We start from the raw sequence: 16,766 nt of genomic DNA, 5'->3' as shown, positions 1-16,766 counted from the left end.
AATAATGTGATTAAAATAGTAAAACTGCTTAGGTAAACAGTGAATGCTGACTCTATATAGAAAACTCTGTCATCATAATTTTAACATAAAGAAGGGGTTATTATGTTTATCAAAATTGGGGCCCTTGGGGTTCACAATTTTTACCTTATTGTCCCTTTTAAGGGATTCTCTTAGTTCCATATCAGGTATAGAGTATCTCCGCTGTACGTTGGCAAGTTGTTCTATTTCATGGTTAAAACCAGTAAACTTATCCTAAAACATGGAATAATATATAGAATATTTACGCTGTACATTGCCAAGTTGTTTTATCTCATGGTTAAGTTTAGTAAACTTATCTTAAAACATAGAATACTAATAATATTATACAGAATATCTACATTGTAAACTGGCAAGTTGTTCTATCTCATGGTTAAATCCAGTAAACTTATCCTAAAACATGGAATAATATACAGAATATTTACGCTGTACATTGCCAAGTTCTTCTATCTCATGGTTAAGTTTAGTAAACATATTTTGAAACATAGAATACTAATAATATTATACAGAATATCTACATTGTAAACTGGCAAGTTGTTCTATCTCATGGTTAAATCCAGTAAACTTATCCTAAAACATGGAATAATATACAGAATATTTACGCTGTTCGTTGGCAAGTTCTTCTATCTCATGGTTAAGTTTAGTAAACTTATCTTAAAACATAGAATACTAATAATATATTACAGAATATCTACATTGTAAACTGGCAAGTTGTTCTATCTCATGGTTAAATCCAGTAAACTTATCCTAAAACATTGAATAATAAAAAGAATATTTACGCTGTACATTGCCAAGTTGTTCTATCTCATGGTTAAGTTTAGTAAACATATTTTCAAACATAGAATACTAATAATATTATACAGAATATCTACATTGTAAACTGGCATGTTGTTCTATACCATCGTTAAATTCAGTAAACTTATCCTAAAACATGGAATAATATAAAGAATATCTTCGATGTACATTGCATTGGTAAGTTGTTCTATCTCATAGTTAAATCCAGTAAACTTATCCTAAAACATGGAATAACATAAAGAATATATACGTTGTACGTTGGCAAGTTGTTCTATCACATGATTAAATCCATTAATAATGGATATGTTAAAACTTAAGATACATATTTTTTAAAGGGGGGGGGGGGGTTTAATGCAACCATCTCGTAATCAATGTATAAATGGCACTTAGAATTCTAATTATGATCTGAAATTTTACATGAGTAATCCTTGGTAGTTCTATTTTCCCTAAATCGAACAAAAAATTGAAAAAGTAACGGCTAACGGTTCAGCCGTTTAGCCGTTTTTTTTTTTGGCTATTTTTAGGGCAAATCTGTCATATATTACGTAGGAATCAACTTTTTGAAACATATTTTTGCTTTAAATCATGTGAAATGATACAAATTTTTTTTTTTAGATTTCTAGTACTAACAACTACTGGCTAAAACCGTTTGAAAACGTTTTGGAGCGGAAAAGAGTATTATGTGGAGATAGTTTTCGTGATGGATTTACCTTGAAAATAGCATTAATATACAGGGCGACCACTCCAAAACCCCAAAAATATAGTATTTTTATAGTATATTTTTAAAATCCATATAGTATATATAGTATATTTTTTAAAACTCATATAGTATGATATAGTATCGGACTTAGAATTATTTAGTAATACATAGTATATACATCATCAATAATAACTCAAAGCATAGCTGTTATCAAAGCAATTTCACATATAAGGGGCTTACTCTGTGATTATTAGGCAAGGTATCAATGTGAGACTATAGGTTATTTATGATAAAAGTTTACTTTTGGTTAGTATTTCACATATATTTAAATCAATTTTTTGGATAGGTCTCAGGTTCAGGTGCTGCAGGCGGCGTTATCCTCTTAGAAATTTTTTTTCAATTTTGTACCCCCCCCCCCCCCCCCCCCCCCCCCCCCCCCGACTACCGACGAACAACTATTTTAGGTTAGGTTAGGTTTTAGGCTAGGGAGCCGAGCGCTGCGGCTAGGCAGGCAAGGGGGCCGAGCGCTGCGGCTATGCAGGCTAGGGAGCCGAGCGCTGCGACCAGAGTTCATAGTTCAATATTGAAAAAAAAATTCTAAGAGGATAATACCCTGCAGGCTATCTGGACAAGTAAAAAAAATAAAATTTCTGTTTGAAGAGTTAGAGATCAACTTATAAAACAAAATATGCATCTTTTTGAATGCTATTAACATATATGAAGAAAAAATTTAAATCTGCCTCCAAGTTCTGGTCCTGTAGGCCTCCATGTAAACTCTGGACAGGTAAAAAAATCAAATTTCTAATTTGAAGAATTAGAGGTCAACTTATAAAAAAGAATATGCATCTTTTTGGATGTTATAAACATACTGAAGAAAAAAATTAAAATCGACCTCTAAGTTCTGGTCCTGCAGACTCTGCAGACTCAGAGGATAACGCCGAGGTTTATTAAACAAGATAAGCATCTTTATAGATGCTATTTATATGTTTAAAGAAAAAATGACAATCGACCTCCAGGTTTTGATGCTGCAGGCCTCCAGATGACCTCTGGACAGGTAAAAATCAAAATTTCTTATGTATGTAGTTAGAGGTTAGTTTATAAAACACCATAAGCATCTTTTCAGACGTTATTTACATATCCGAAGCAAAAATACAATAGACCTCCAGGTCCAGGTGCTGCAGGCTTCCATGTAAACTCTGTCCAGAGAAAACCTGGAGGCCTGAACTTGAACTCTTCAAATAAGAAATTAGAGTCTTTTACCTGTCCTGAATGAACCTAAACTTGGATCCCGATATGTTAATATTATTCAAATAAATGCATATTATGTTACATAAATAGACTTCTAACTCTTTATATAAGAAATTTGATTGTTTACCTGTTAAGGGTGGACCTAAAGGCCTGCAGGACCTGAACTTGGAGGTCGATTTATATATTTTCTTCAGATATGTTAATAAGATCCAATAAATACATTCTGTTTTATAAGTTGACCTCTTACTCTTAAAATAAGAATTTTTTTTTTTTTACCTATCCAGAGTGGAGCTGGAGGCCTGCAGGGCTTGACCCTCCCTGGGAGCTAATTTTCAATTTTTTCATATATGTTAATAACATCCAAAAAGATGCATATTTTGTTTAATAAGTTGAATTCTAAATTTTACATTTTTTTTTTACCTGTCCAGAAACCACCTTTTTGCCTGCAGCACCTGAACCTGGAAACTTATCAAAAAAAATTATTAGATATAAGTCAACTATTACCCAAAAGTAAATTTTTATCCCAAATACCCTATAGTCTCACATTAATACATAGCATAATAATCACGGAGTAAGCGAAAGTGGTAAAACTTCCCCCTCACCCTTAAGTTAATTCTAAGAAAAATAACTGATATTTAAATCAAAATCACAAACAAAAATATATTTTAAAGGATTTTCTTCATCTCTTTTTTACTGTAGAGCTTTATACATTTTTGTCTTATCACAGTATCTTATGAGTCCCCCGCAGGGGCTAGAAATAGGAGAAAACCTACTGTGAAAATAAGACAAAACGCTCCTTAAGAGGCGTTGTCACAAAACTGACAATATTCGTTTTTTGTTATATAAATGTAATATTATATAGTATATATAGTAAATTTTGGTCAAGTAAAGGTAATAATATATAGTATATATAGTAAATTTTGATCATATAGTATGATATAGTATCCAAATTCATCCTATATAGTATAAATAGTATATATAGTATGCAGTGGTCGCCCTGAATATAGCTAAACGGCTGAGCCGCCAGCCGTTAGCCGCTACTTTTCCAACTTTTTGTTCGATTTAGGGAAAATAGACCTACCAAGGATTAGTCATGCAAAATTTCAGATCGAAATTCGAATTCTAAGTGCCATTTATACATTAATTACGAGATGGTTGCATTAAAAACCTCCTTCTTTTAAAAAAGTTTTTATTGCTCAAATGCAATCTTCCTCTATTCTTTTAGAAACAAGAGAACACATAAATAATAGATTGTTATTTTTAAAACTTTTCTTCAAATTTTCCTCACCTACCAAAATATTGTAAAAAAATGCAATTTTCTTTTTCAATTTACCAATTTTTTATACACATAGGTATTTAATTTATGGTGAATTTTTACTTCTTAAAAATTCTTTTCCGAAACCACTTACAAAATATTTTTCTATGAAGACAAAAAAGTAATGTTATTATTCTTTTATTTATGATGATTATAAAAAACGAATTTTGATTATTTTAGGACTATTAAATTATGCTAATATTTTAGTCAAGATGCTTCACAAATACATTTTTACATAACGTACCTTTATAATTTTGCAGTATTTATCTTGAAGTTTTCCAGGAGCCATAAGTAGGGCTGTGGGTATATCCGTTTCTGCGGACCATATATGCTGTAATACCAGCTCCCAAGACTAAAATACATATTTATTTCCAACAAAGATTCTAGGTAATAACTTTTAAAATTATAATTCTTGTATATTTTCAATAAATATATATTATTTGTAATTAAAAATAAGACGGTATATTGATGTTCAATCCCAAATTAGGATGGATTAAATTATTCGTTTTGTAGATTAAAATTATTGGTTGAAAAGTTTCAAAACCTCGAGTTTGTAAAATCTTATCAAGATTTAATAAAAGTACCCAGAGTTTTTATGCCAACGACTGAGAAAAAGAAAGGTAGGTTGCGGGGAAAATCCGTAAAGGTTGTGTGTTTTAAGTTAAAAACAGTAGTAGAACGATAAAAAATTATGTTAAATTAAAAAAAAAATGTTGTCTATAGTTCTTTTCAATAAGAAATACACATATATAGTGAACATTATCGTTCTACTACTATTTTTAAGCCTTTAAACACACAACTTTACGGATTTTACCCGCAACCTACTTTTCCCTTTTAATCTATTTCCTTACTGGTAATTATCATTTTTTTAATTTATGGCTATAAATGCATCCCTGTAATAGTAAATCCTAATAAAAGAAAGGATATATTGTTATATCACTTTTTAATACGGAAATATGTATATTAATAACAAGATTGATCATTTCCATGAGTATTGCTAATCATTTCTACACTAACAAATATATAAGAGGAAGTGTTTACGTTAAAAGCGGGGCAAAGAGGGAGGTAATAATATGCGACTTTCTCAAGGAACGAGATGACATTGAATTGTAAATTATACTGGTCCTTAAAGATTTATAAATAAGGACTCTTCTTCATTGCGTTAGTAACTGTTGGGTTGTACAAACAAGCAGTATACAAAGTATACAAATTTTTCCAACAATAATTTCAATCTACAAAATGGATAATTTGTTTTCTCGTATTCATTCGAATCCGGTGGATAGGAACCGGTTCTCATCCATACGAAAAAACTATGTCTAGCATCGTATTATATCCAGCTTTCTAAGAATATAAAAATGTACAAACATAAAATTAAAACCAGTTTTAATTTGCCCGTGCCTTCGGCACCTCGGGGCTAAAAAACTGGTTTTAATCTTATAATTGTACATTCTATATGGTTATCCGCGAAAAGCCGTTTATAATACGATGCGAGAAATAACTATATCATCACTGGGAAAATAAATCTATTTTCAATTATCAAAACTCAGCGTAAAGAACGTTGTGTGACAGACAGACATAAGCAATAATAGAGTAGCTGCGCTACTAATAAGTTTACATAAAATTCTAATACAAGCTTAATCCACAACCTTCTACACATAAATGCAAACTCTTTAGGATTATAACAAATAATTTCCTTTTATAACAATTAAGGAAAAAAAGCAATTAATAATATCAGAAGTGGAATAGACATTCTTAAAAAAATGAGAGAACGAGATTATAAAACATTGGGTGCCTGTATAAGTTATAGTTCATTGTCCCCTTCCTCCCTTAGTTTTATCTTTTTTTTAGTTCTATATACAACGTTCATGTCTTTAATCACAACTAATTGTGAAAGATAAATCATAAATATTGGTATTTAGATGCCATGGGAAACAGTTGAACAGCACAAGTCCAATAACTGATAAATTGGGGTGAAGATAGAAGAAGGGGTGAAGAATTAAGTATACTTGAGCAAGAATAGGGGCGAAGCCGCTGGATAAAGTCAAGTCAACAGTAATACTGAGTCTAAAGTGGTAAAGATAAGCTGAGTAGAGATAAAAAGAGTCAAGCCTACTGTATCTACTAAGTCTGCAGAGAAGATTCTTCACATGCCACCCATTATAATCTGTAATTGCTAAATCATTTATTCTTTTATTCCCCCTTAAAAAATATACCCAAAACAGCAGAAATTGTATGTAAATATTAATATGCTAAAATAAAAAATTGTCTTAAAATGCCAAAACTATATGCACTGTAAAATCAAAAGTAATTCAATTGAGCTTTGTTTTAATTTCAGACTAAACTTTTAAACCAATGAAAAATTAATATACAATTATAATTAGGGTGGCCAATAAAGGTATATTTTGTATTATTATTATTTGTTTTGTTGACTGAAGCTAAAGTAAGATCGATTAATATCTACCACTTTGCTAAAGTCAAACTGCTAAAAATTAATGTTAAAAAATATGAAATTGGAATGCATAGAAATAACAGAAAGCAAACAAACTAAAAAGAATAGTGAGAATAATCATTTGGAACTAAAAGTAATTTCGGGAATTTTGAGTAAATATAAATCATGTTAAATTAGAAAACTTACACCTGGCTCAAATAATACTGTCCTTGTTTAGGTGGCTGACCAAGACAGGCTAAACAGTCTATGACGGAAAAGTCCCCTAACGGCAAAAGTCCCCTAACCAACCTAAAACAAGAGATAACGGCGGAAAACAAGCCTATCAAGCAGACACCAAGTTCGAAGCTAAAATTAGTGTGCCTTACTGTGGAAGGAAAGCTATCACACTTAGAAATAAAGGTACTTATCTTAAAATATAAAAAGTACGATTCAAGAAATGTCCACAATGCCATTTAATAATCTATACTTTAAAGATATAGTAATGATATCTTCAAAATACTAATAAGATATCCTTTTAGATAAAGCTTCTCCAGAACACCAAGACTAACATCTAAGCTACCATCATCAAGGAATATATCTCCAACCCACGCAACGCCCTGTGGGGAAATTGAACTGCTAATTCTTAGAAATCTGGGAACAAATCTTTTCACTGAGAGAGCCATGTAAGTTATTTTACTCATTTCCCATAAACATTTAAAAGTTAAAGAAACCGAAACCAATGATAGACCAGTAAATTGCTTAATTAATATAACAATTGTAACTTCTTTATTTTTATTTCTTTAAATTTTATTTCCTAAATCAGTGCTTTCACGTATTACGGCCATCCTAAAATACACTGTAAAAATCGTTTAACACTGTAAGAAAATATTTCCTACATTTAACAAATTTTATTACACTTTAAATGTTTTTCTTTATTTTAAATTTTATTTAATCCACACTATAAAAATAAATTCCTATTTTAAAAGTTTTATTACACTTTAAAATTTTTCATTTATTTTACACTGTAAAAATAAATTCCTATTAAAGAAAATTTTATTACACTTTGTTTTTTTTACTTTAAAATTACCTACATCTAATTCTCTCTTTTTTTATTGTAGGTAATTTGTTACCATCAGTATGAGTCACAAACACAAAGCTCTAAATATTTCCAGACCAAATAAAGATTAAAATGACCATGGAATAAAAGTAGTGGTCACACCCTTGGGAATCTGAGAAAACCAACAGGTTTCCACAGTAACAAATTACTGGCGCTGACCCAGAGCGCCTACATGAATAGCCAGCCAGATAGCTCAACCAAACAGCTATCAGAGTTCAGTACAGGAGAATATTCCGACCCGAGAGATACGAGGGTGCCACAGAACCCATCGGTAACCTGGGAAGATAACAGTGAGTATCAAAGTCTTAATGATACTGCCTCCACTGTAGAGAACACTAGTAGTAACAGTTTAAGGACTGTATTTAGTAAATCAGAATTTTCTACTCAAATTCCCCCATTAAACACATCACACCTAATTGGTAAACCTTCTTTGAGGCCAAGGCTTAAGACTTCATTGGATGCTTTAGCTAATGATGATGATGCTGACACTGATGACTTCATAGATGAAGAGTCATCTGAAATATCAACAGAAGGTGGGGAATTGAATACGAGCGATTTTTACATAGAAGATGATGACATAGAGTTGTTTAAGTTACCAGAACCTACCCTACTTACACAACTAAGCTCATTAAACACCAGCCTAACCAGTAGTGAAGAAGAGCGGTCACATTCTTCTGCCAGCATTGTAACAATTAAGAGAAATATGGCGAAGGTCACAGTTGCTGTTAAAACAGCTATGGCTGAATATGAAAGAGCCATAACCTCCTATGATCTAATATTTGATTTGCTGGAGCCACCGAATGTTCCTGCAGAAGAACTAAAAAACCTGCAACAGGAAGCCACTACTTATAGAAAGGCTTTGATTGACTCTTTAGCAATTTTTGCTACCGAGCCCCATGAGTTGTTTACAGAAGCTAAAAGAGAGAAAGCCACCACCTACGTTACACATTACTCGAACAAGCTGAAACTAATTTACATACAAGTAAAGAGTAATGATGATCTTTCTGCAAGAAGAGCCACTGAAAATCCTAATCTACAAAACCAGCCAAACTATGGCATTGATACCAGAGCCCAACAAGCTACTATTTGCTCCCAACGTGTTACTAGGATGCTGCCCAGTTTGAAGCAAGCTGTTCTTGACATAAATGCCAAGTTCACGGAAACCAGACTGCAACCGATTGGATCAGCCATGGAATTGAGGGGAGCTGATAACACATTTAAACAAAATTGTGATGCCATGGCTGAAACCACCAGGCATATAGATGATTTAGTTAAAAATGCTACCACTGCCAATGATGACTTGTCAATTGAGATTTTGGATGGACTATCTATTTCTTTAAATAAATCAAAAAGAGATACGAGGTCAAGATTAGATGCTGTCCATGGATCACTTGGGATTATACCCGGAATGATTGATTCTGGATTAAAGGGAATCCAGGTTGATGCTCCCTCATTCTCAGGAAAGTTCTCTGAGGAACCAGACTTCTTTACCTTTTCCAAACAACTAGAGGAATACTTCAGTCAAGCAGGAGCATTGTCCACTGCTCAAAAGTTGCTTAAACTCAGGAATGATTGTTTATCCTCCCCTGCTAAGGAATGTATTGCTGGTGTTAAAACTTATGATGTTGCTATACATGTGCTTAAAACCCATTTTGGAAAACCAACTATGGTATTCATGAATAAGGTACAAGATCTGAAAAATTGTGGAAAGTGCCCTGAAAGGATCCTGGAAAAGCGCAATTGGATATTCAACATAACCCAGCGGATTACGGCTTTAACAGAGCTAGCCACGGATCACGGTCTTACAATGATGTTCGAGAGCTCGAACATCGTAGGAGTTCTACAGAAATTAATGCTGCCAAAAGATCATGAGGAATTTAGAAAAGTGCTAAGGGAAGAAATGCGAGCCAAGCCGGACATGTACATCACTAGAGGCTACACCTTGGAGGCAATGCTTGGATTCCTTGAGGACACAGCTATAGACACTAATTGTGACATAGACTATATGGCCGCAAGTAGTTTTGGTACATATAGGGAATTAATGGATGGCATGAATGGCTCAAAACCTAAACGATATGATTATGGTAAAACAGATTCTCAAGCAAAGGATAGTAAGAAAAGTAACCCAGTCAAAAAGTATGCTGCTGCTGCTGCTGTTGATGATGACTCAGATGATATGATAGATTTGGAGGAGGTATCAGAGGATTCAGATGATTGTAGTGCAAATATAACTCACCATGTTGGAAATGATACAGGGTTGACACCTTCAGCTAGTACTCATCCCAGCAAAATAATGAATAATTCCTCTGTCCCGAGGGAAATAAAGTGTAAATCTTGTGATAACCACCACACTAGCCTTGCCTATTGTAAGGATTATCAAGAAACACCTATCCGGAAACGCTGGAGGAAAATCATGAAGCAAAAAGCTTGTTACAGGTGCTTACGCATGGATGCTGGTCTTGATATGGATAACAGGAGTACCTGGTTAAAAGCACATTTGAAAAACTGTGACAGTAAGTGGCTCTGTGACATTGATAAGTGTGCCAGTAAAGATGAGATCAGGAAAAATCATTGCACCACTTGTCCTTATCATCAAGAGGAAAATAGGCAAAAGGTAAATGACTTCATCAAAACACTTGATAGAAGCAAACTTGAGTGTGATGCCAAGTTTCTGTTTGCTTACCTGGCTAACCCTCCTACTACTCCCGAATCAGATGCTATGAATGAAGCCATTTTCTTGAATGGTAAAGATAAGGATACTATTGAGATTGAGCCCGAGGTAAAGAGTTGTCCTATCTACCAACTTCAATATGTAGCTGGAAAAAACAACGAGAAACTCATGGTCTTTTATGACAATGGGTGCTGGTCTTCAGGCCTCAGTAATAATGCTTATGCTGCTCTTGACACAGCTACAGTCCGTGAAGGTCCTACAGTACTACAGGTTGCTGGAGGTGCTGAGTTAAGTGTTCCATATGGAAAAGAGCGATTTTGGCTTGAACTTGATAAAAAAGGGAAGAATAATAAAACTGTTATGGCTGTCTTCACTGGCCTTAGAATGGAAAATGTAAGTTGCCAATTTCCAAAATGGCCCCTAAGGAAAGTGTATGATGAGGTCTCAGCTGAATTTTTTAAGCTGTTCCCTAGCAAAACACTACCTTCCATTGAGGAAACTATTGGAAACCAAGCTGTTGATATCATGGTTGGTATTCAATATAACATGTATCACCCTCAACTCCTATTCTCTCTTCCTGGAGGATTGGAAATACGACAAGGATTGCTTAAGGCCTGGAATGGAAACCAAGCGGTGTTGGCTGGTCCCCACCCCCTATGGGAACATGTCTCAAATGCAAGCAGCTATATGGGTCCAGGTGCCTACCTTACTTCTGAGTTTAAGGCTTATAGGGTACAGTGTGATACGCTGTGGAACAATCCTGTCCCCACTCATGAGAGTCCAGTCAGTCTTAAACCCCCAACAAATTGGTCCTTGTTTTGTGAATGCGGGGAGTTGAATGAAAATCCTCTTGTTGATGATGATAGAGCAGTAATCTCAGCAATGTATGCTGTCAGTGGTGGCAAAATGATTAAGGAGTTCCAACTTCTTGATGAGATTGGCACTGAGCTTAATTATAGGTGTGTAAAATGCAGGCAATGTAATCCTTGTAAGGATGGAGAAAGGATTGAACAGAGAACTCTAAAGGAAGACCAGGAATCATACCAAATAAAACACTGTGTTTCTTATGACCCAGAATTGAAAGTTGTAGTGACTGAACTACCCTTTATTCAAGACCCAGATACACACCTTACTGAAAATAAGAATGTTGCTGTTAAGATATTGGAGAGTCAGATAAAGGTTGCTGCTAAAGATGATGGTGTTAAGAATGAGATCCTTAGGAGCTTCAATAAGCTTGTTGAAAATGGACACCTGATCAAACTTGATGATCTACCTGATCATGAGCAACAACTAGCTAGGCGACCAGGATATTGGATATCATGGAGAGCGGTGCATTCCAGTTCTAGCATATCGACCCCAACAAGATTAGTCTTTGATGCCAGCTCTAGGACACGTACTGGACACAGTCTCAATGACATCCTTGCTAAAGGAGATTCTAAGGTAGCTGACTTGCTTCATCTACTGATCCAATTCAGGAAAGGTAAGGCTGCTTTAACTTCGGACATTAAAATGGCGTATAACACAGTTAAAATTAAACCTGAGTTCTATAGGTACCAAAAGATGGTGTGGAAAGAGTTCTTGTCAATTGATTCTGACACTATTGATATGATAATCCGAACCCTGATCTATGGAGTAAAACCAGCTGGACAGTTGACTGCAGAAGGCTTTGAACTTGTCGCTGATGTAGCTGAAGATGCTAATCCTGACCTGAAGCTTGGGGCTGATACCCTTCGCAACAAGAAGTATGTTGATGATATCCTTGCCTCATATGATACTTCTGCCATTCGGGATGCTGCTAGTGATGGTCTACCTAAAGTTCTTGATTATGGCACAATGGAGGTGAAAACTATAACAAAAAGTGGGTCTCCACCTGATGAGATAGTGTCTATTGATGGGACTACATGTGGACTTGTAGGATATAAATGGGCACCTGAAGAAGACTTAATTGGCTTAGACATCAAACCCCTATATCTTGGTAAATCCAAAAGAGGTAAAATCCCACCCTTTGTCAAGGGAAATTTAGCTGAAGCTCTAGAGGAGCAGTTTACAAAGCGCATAATAACAGGGAAAGTTGCTTCTTTCTTTGACCCTGTTGGCATTTTTGTACCTATCAGTGCAGGACTCAAGCTTGACCTCAGTGAGATCTGCAAGCTCAAGATTGATTGGGATGACAAACTTCCTGTCACTCTCCTGGACACTTGGGTTCATAACCTTGAGCAAATCCAGCTCCTTGATGGTATAATGGTTCCTAGGAGCATATTTAATAATGATGTGAACGTTGCTAATGGTGTGAATCTCCTTGTGTGTACTGATGCCAGCCAGTCAATTGCCATAGCCACAGTGTATGCACAGATGGATTTAAACAATGGTGGTAAGGTCTGCAATTTGATTATGAGCAAGTCTAAGCTTGTTACGAAGCTGACTGTGCCAAAAGCTGAATTGAAAGCATGTAATATGGGTTGTGTCTTAGCTGCAATTGTGAAACGTGACTTTGGAGAATGCATCAATAAGATTGTCTTTGTTACGGATAGTGTTATCTCAATGTATTGGATGAGCTGTGATTCAAGACCACTGCAAACTGCAGTTCGTAACATGGTTATTGACATAAGAAGGCTGTGTAATGTTGAAGATTGGAGACATGTTGAGAGTTCCCTCAATCCAGCTGATGTTGCTACCAGGCCAGCTGATATCAAGATGATTGGACCTACTAGTGTATGGCAATTAGGAAAGGAGTGGATGAGAGAACCAATTGAACAAATGCCTTTAAAAAGTTTAACTGAGATATCGCTTGACCATGAGGAACAGCGCTTAGCTTTGCAAGAAATCCGGAATTCTGGGGCCCCTGGAATGACTCTTATGGCATTTGGTGCTAAAATCAATGAAATAGCTGATTTCAGTGATTATCTAATTGACCCTAAAAGATACCTGTGGAACCAACTGTTACGAAAAGTTGCTGTTTTGTTTGTTGTCTCTGACTGTCTGAGGGGTAAGCGCAAGCTAAGGAATGATGACCTAAACACCAACAAGTCCTCAATCTACGTTGATGAAGCTGACATTAAAAAAGCAGAATCATATATATTCAAGAAAACTACAAAGGAGCTGTTTGAGTTTAACGATTGGAAGAAGTTGGACACCCTTGGCAAGATGAAAGATGGGATCTTCCTTTATACTGGCAGGATTTTGGCAGGACCTGAGGCTGAATTTGCTGATGCAATGGTAGACCTTACAAGATTATCTTATGCTGTTCCTGTTCTTGACCGAAACAGCCCTATTGCTTTTTGCATTATGAGAACGTGTCATGAGAAGTTAACCCACCATGGTGGAGTTGTGTCAACCCTACTTAAAAGCTTTGAATATGCTTACATATTGGGAGGAAGGTCTTTGGCTGCTGAGATTCGAAGTAAGTGTCTTTTTTGTCAGAGATACAAGGTAAAAACCATAGATATTGAAATGGGAAAAATTGATGAATCTCGTTACCAGGTTGCACCAGCTTTCACTATCTGTCAGCTTGACCTGTTTGGTCCATTTGACTTGAAGTGTCAGGTACATCAAAAGAAGACCCGTAATACTGAATCCACAGAGGCTTGGGGAGTCGCCATAAAATGTTGTACCACCAGTGCTATTGGCCTGTACGTGATGGTCGGATATGATACCGACAACTTTTTACTTGCATTTCAACGCCATATATATCGTTATGGAACTCCTGTTCAAGTAAGAATTGATGCTGGGTCACAATTGGTTAAAGGAATGCGTGAAATGAAGATCTTCTTGGCTGATATAGCAAAAACAATCAATTGTGAGAACGGTTCGAGTCTGTCATTTAAAATTGCACCACCAGGTGCTCACAACTGGAATGGAATTGTTGAACGTTCCATTAAAGAAATTCGAAAAGTTCTGAACACAGTCTTTAAAGGGCGATACTTTTCTGTTATTCAGTTTGAAACTGCTCTTGGTTACATCGCTAATGAATTGAACAATTTGCCATTTTGTCTGAGAAACAGATACAATAACCTAGATGGTCTTGACTTGCTGACCCCAAACAGAATGCTACTAGGACGGAATAATGGCAGATCTGCAATGGGTAGGATTATCTTGGAATCACCTGGACCAATGATCCAGTCAATGGCGGAGATTGAAAAAGCTTGGTGGAATGTTTTTCAGGAAGTGAGACTGGCTGATTTCTTCCCTAAATCCAGAAAGTGGACTCACACCTCTCTACAACCAAAAGTTGGACAAATAGTAATCTTTCTCCGAGACACATCTAATACGTTTGGAAGTAGTATTTTCCGATTAGGAAAGATCAAAACTGTGTTCACCTCCAAAGATGGTGTTGCAAGGAAAGTGGAAATTGAGTACCGTCTTTTCAATTCTAAGAACACTAGCTCTGTAATTAGGAGCCTCAGAAACGTTGCTGTACTTGAGATTGAGGAGAATCTAGACCTTGGCGGACAATTGGCTGCAGCTGCTACTGAAATGAGTCACCTCTGGTGCTACTTCAATGAAGTAAACTGAAAAGCTATCCCGTACCTGTAAATAACAGACAATCATGTCTACCTGTTTTATCCTGATTCAATATATAATTGTATGTAAATGCTGCTGTCCTTGGTTTAATATGTCAACTGTTGCCTTTCCTGGTGGGAGTGTGAAAGATAAATCATAAATATTGGTATTTAGATGCCATGGGAAACAGTTGAACAGCACAAGTCCAATAACTGATAAATTGGGGTGAAGATAGAAGAAGGGGTGAAGAATTAAGTATACTTGAGCAAGAATAGGGGCGAAGCCGCTGGATAAAGTCAAGTCAACAGTAATACTGAGTCTAAAGTGGTAAAGATAAGCTGAGTAGAGATAAAAAGAGTCAAGCCTACTGTATCTACTAAGTCTGCAGAGAAGATTCTTCACATGCCACCCATTATAATCTGTAATTGCTAAATCATTTATTCTTTTATTCCCCCTTAAAAAATATACCCAAAACAGCAGAAATTGTATGTAAATATTAATATGCTAAAATAAAAAATTGTCTTAAAATGCCAAAACTATATGCACTGTAAAATCAAAAGTAATTCAATTGAGCTTTGTTTTAATTTCAGACTAAACTTTTAAACCAATGAAAAATTAATATACAATTATAATTAGGGTGGCCAATAAAGGTATATTTTGTATTATTATTATTTGTTTTGTTGACTGAAGCTAAAGTAAGATCGATTAATATCTACCACTTTGCTAAAGTCAAACTGCTAAAAATTAATGTTAAAAAATATGAAATTGGAATGCATAGAAATAACAGAAAGCAAACAAACTAAAAAGAATAGTGAGAATAATCATTTGGAACTAAAAGTAATTTCGGGAATTTTGAGTAAATATAAATCATGTTAAATTAGAAAACTTACACCTGGCTCAAATAATACTGTCCTTGTTTAGGTGGCTGACCAAGACAGGCTAAACAGTCTATGACGGAAAAGTCCCCTAACGGCAAAAGTCCCCTAACCAACCTAAAACAAGAGATAACGGCGGAAAACAAGCCTATCAAGCAGACACCAAGTTCGAAGCTAAAATTAGTGTGCCTTACTGTGGAAGGAAAGCTATCACACTTAGAAATAAAGGTACTTATCTTAAAATATAAAAAGTACGATTCAAGAAATGTCCACAATGCCATTTAATAATCTATACTTTAAAGATATAGTAATGATATCTTCAAAATACTAATAAGATATCCTTTTAGATAAAGCTTCTCCAGAACACCAAGACTAACATCTAAGCTACCATCATCAAGGAATATATCTCCAACCCACGCAACGCCCTGTGGGGAAATTGAACTGCTAATTCTTAGAAATCTGGGAACAAATCTTTTCACTGAGAGAGCCATGTAAGTTATTTTACTCAGTTCCCATAAACATTTAAAAGTTAAAGAAACCGAAACCAATGATAGACCAGTAAATTGCTTAATTAATATAACAATTGTAACTTCTTTATTTTTATTTCTTTAAATTTTATTTCCTAAATCAGTGCTTTCACGTATTACGGCCATCCTAAAATACACTGTAAAATCGTTTAACACTGTAAGAAAATATTTCCTACATTTAACAAATTTTATTACACTTTAAATGTTTTTCTTTATTTTAAATTTTATTTAATCCACACTATAAAAATAAATTCCTATTTTAAAAGTTTTATTACACTTTAAAATTTTTCATTTATTTTACACTGTAAAAATAAATTCCTATTAAAGAAAATTTTATTACACTTTGTTTTTTTTACTTTAAAATTACCTACATCTAATTCTCTCTTTTTTTATTGTAGGTAATTTGTTACCATCAGTATGAGTCACAAACACAAAGCTCTAAATATTTCCAGACCAAATAAAGATTAAAATGACCATGGAATAAAAGTAGTGGTCACACCCTTGGGAATCTGAGAAAAACAACAGGTTTCCACACTAATGTCTTTTTTCTCTCT

The 16,766-nt window shown here is 34.9% G+C and overlaps 2 protein-coding genes and 1 long non-coding RNA gene across 4 annotated transcripts in view; 2 read left to right on the top strand and 1 right to left on the bottom strand.

Moving 5' to 3' along the window:
* The window catches only part of Exo70 (exocyst complex component 7), a 43,684-nt gene that overhangs the window by 1,125 nt on the left and 25,793 nt on the right, over positions 1–16,766 (bottom strand). The window contains exons 19-20 of one of the 2 annotated variants that reach the window (XM_080150702.1): positions 4,339–4,446; positions 145–252 (exon numbers count right to left, since the gene is read on the bottom strand). In XM_080150702.1, the coding sequence (XP_080006828.1) occupies positions 145–252; positions 4,339–4,446 (216 nt within the window). Of the gene's footprint in view, positions 1–144; positions 253–914; positions 1,050–4,338; positions 4,447–16,766 lie in introns of those variants that run through there. The other variant, XM_080150703.1, reaches the window with a different exon arrangement.
* LOC145311717 (uncharacterized) lies at positions 5,980–8,159 on the top strand. The gene is made up of 4 exons (XR_013876768.1): positions 5,980–6,489; positions 6,761–6,942; positions 7,062–7,205; positions 7,641–8,159. It is a non-coding gene; the product is annotated as an uncharacterized LOC145311717 (long non-coding RNA).
* LOC145311716 (uncharacterized) lies at positions 8,232–16,754 on the top strand. Its single transcript, XM_080150686.1, has 4 exons — positions 8,232–15,460; positions 15,732–15,913; positions 16,033–16,176; positions 16,611–16,754. The coding sequence occupies exon 1, from the start codon at positions 8,343–8,345 to the stop codon at positions 14,820–14,822; it is 6,480 nt and encodes a 2,159-aa protein (XP_080006812.1). The 5' UTR covers positions 8,232–8,342; the 3' UTR covers positions 14,823–15,460; positions 15,732–15,913; positions 16,033–16,176; positions 16,611–16,754.

The sequence above is a fragment of the Acartia tonsa genome, chromosome 2 (genome assembly GCF_053477335.1).
Source record: "Acartia tonsa isolate MP-2025a chromosome 2, ASM5347733v1, whole genome shotgun sequence".
In the NCBI taxonomy this organism is placed as follows: Eukaryota; Metazoa; Arthropoda; class Copepoda; order Calanoida; family Acartiidae; genus Acartia; species Acartia tonsa.
This window is presented reverse-complemented; position numbering and strand designations above follow the sequence as displayed.

Bases quoted from the DNA above. Each gene is read 5' to 3' on its own strand.
- LOC145311716 (XM_080150686.1), top strand. From the start codon at position 8,343: ATGGCGAAGGTCACAGTTGCTGTTAAAACAGCTATGGCTGAATATGAA.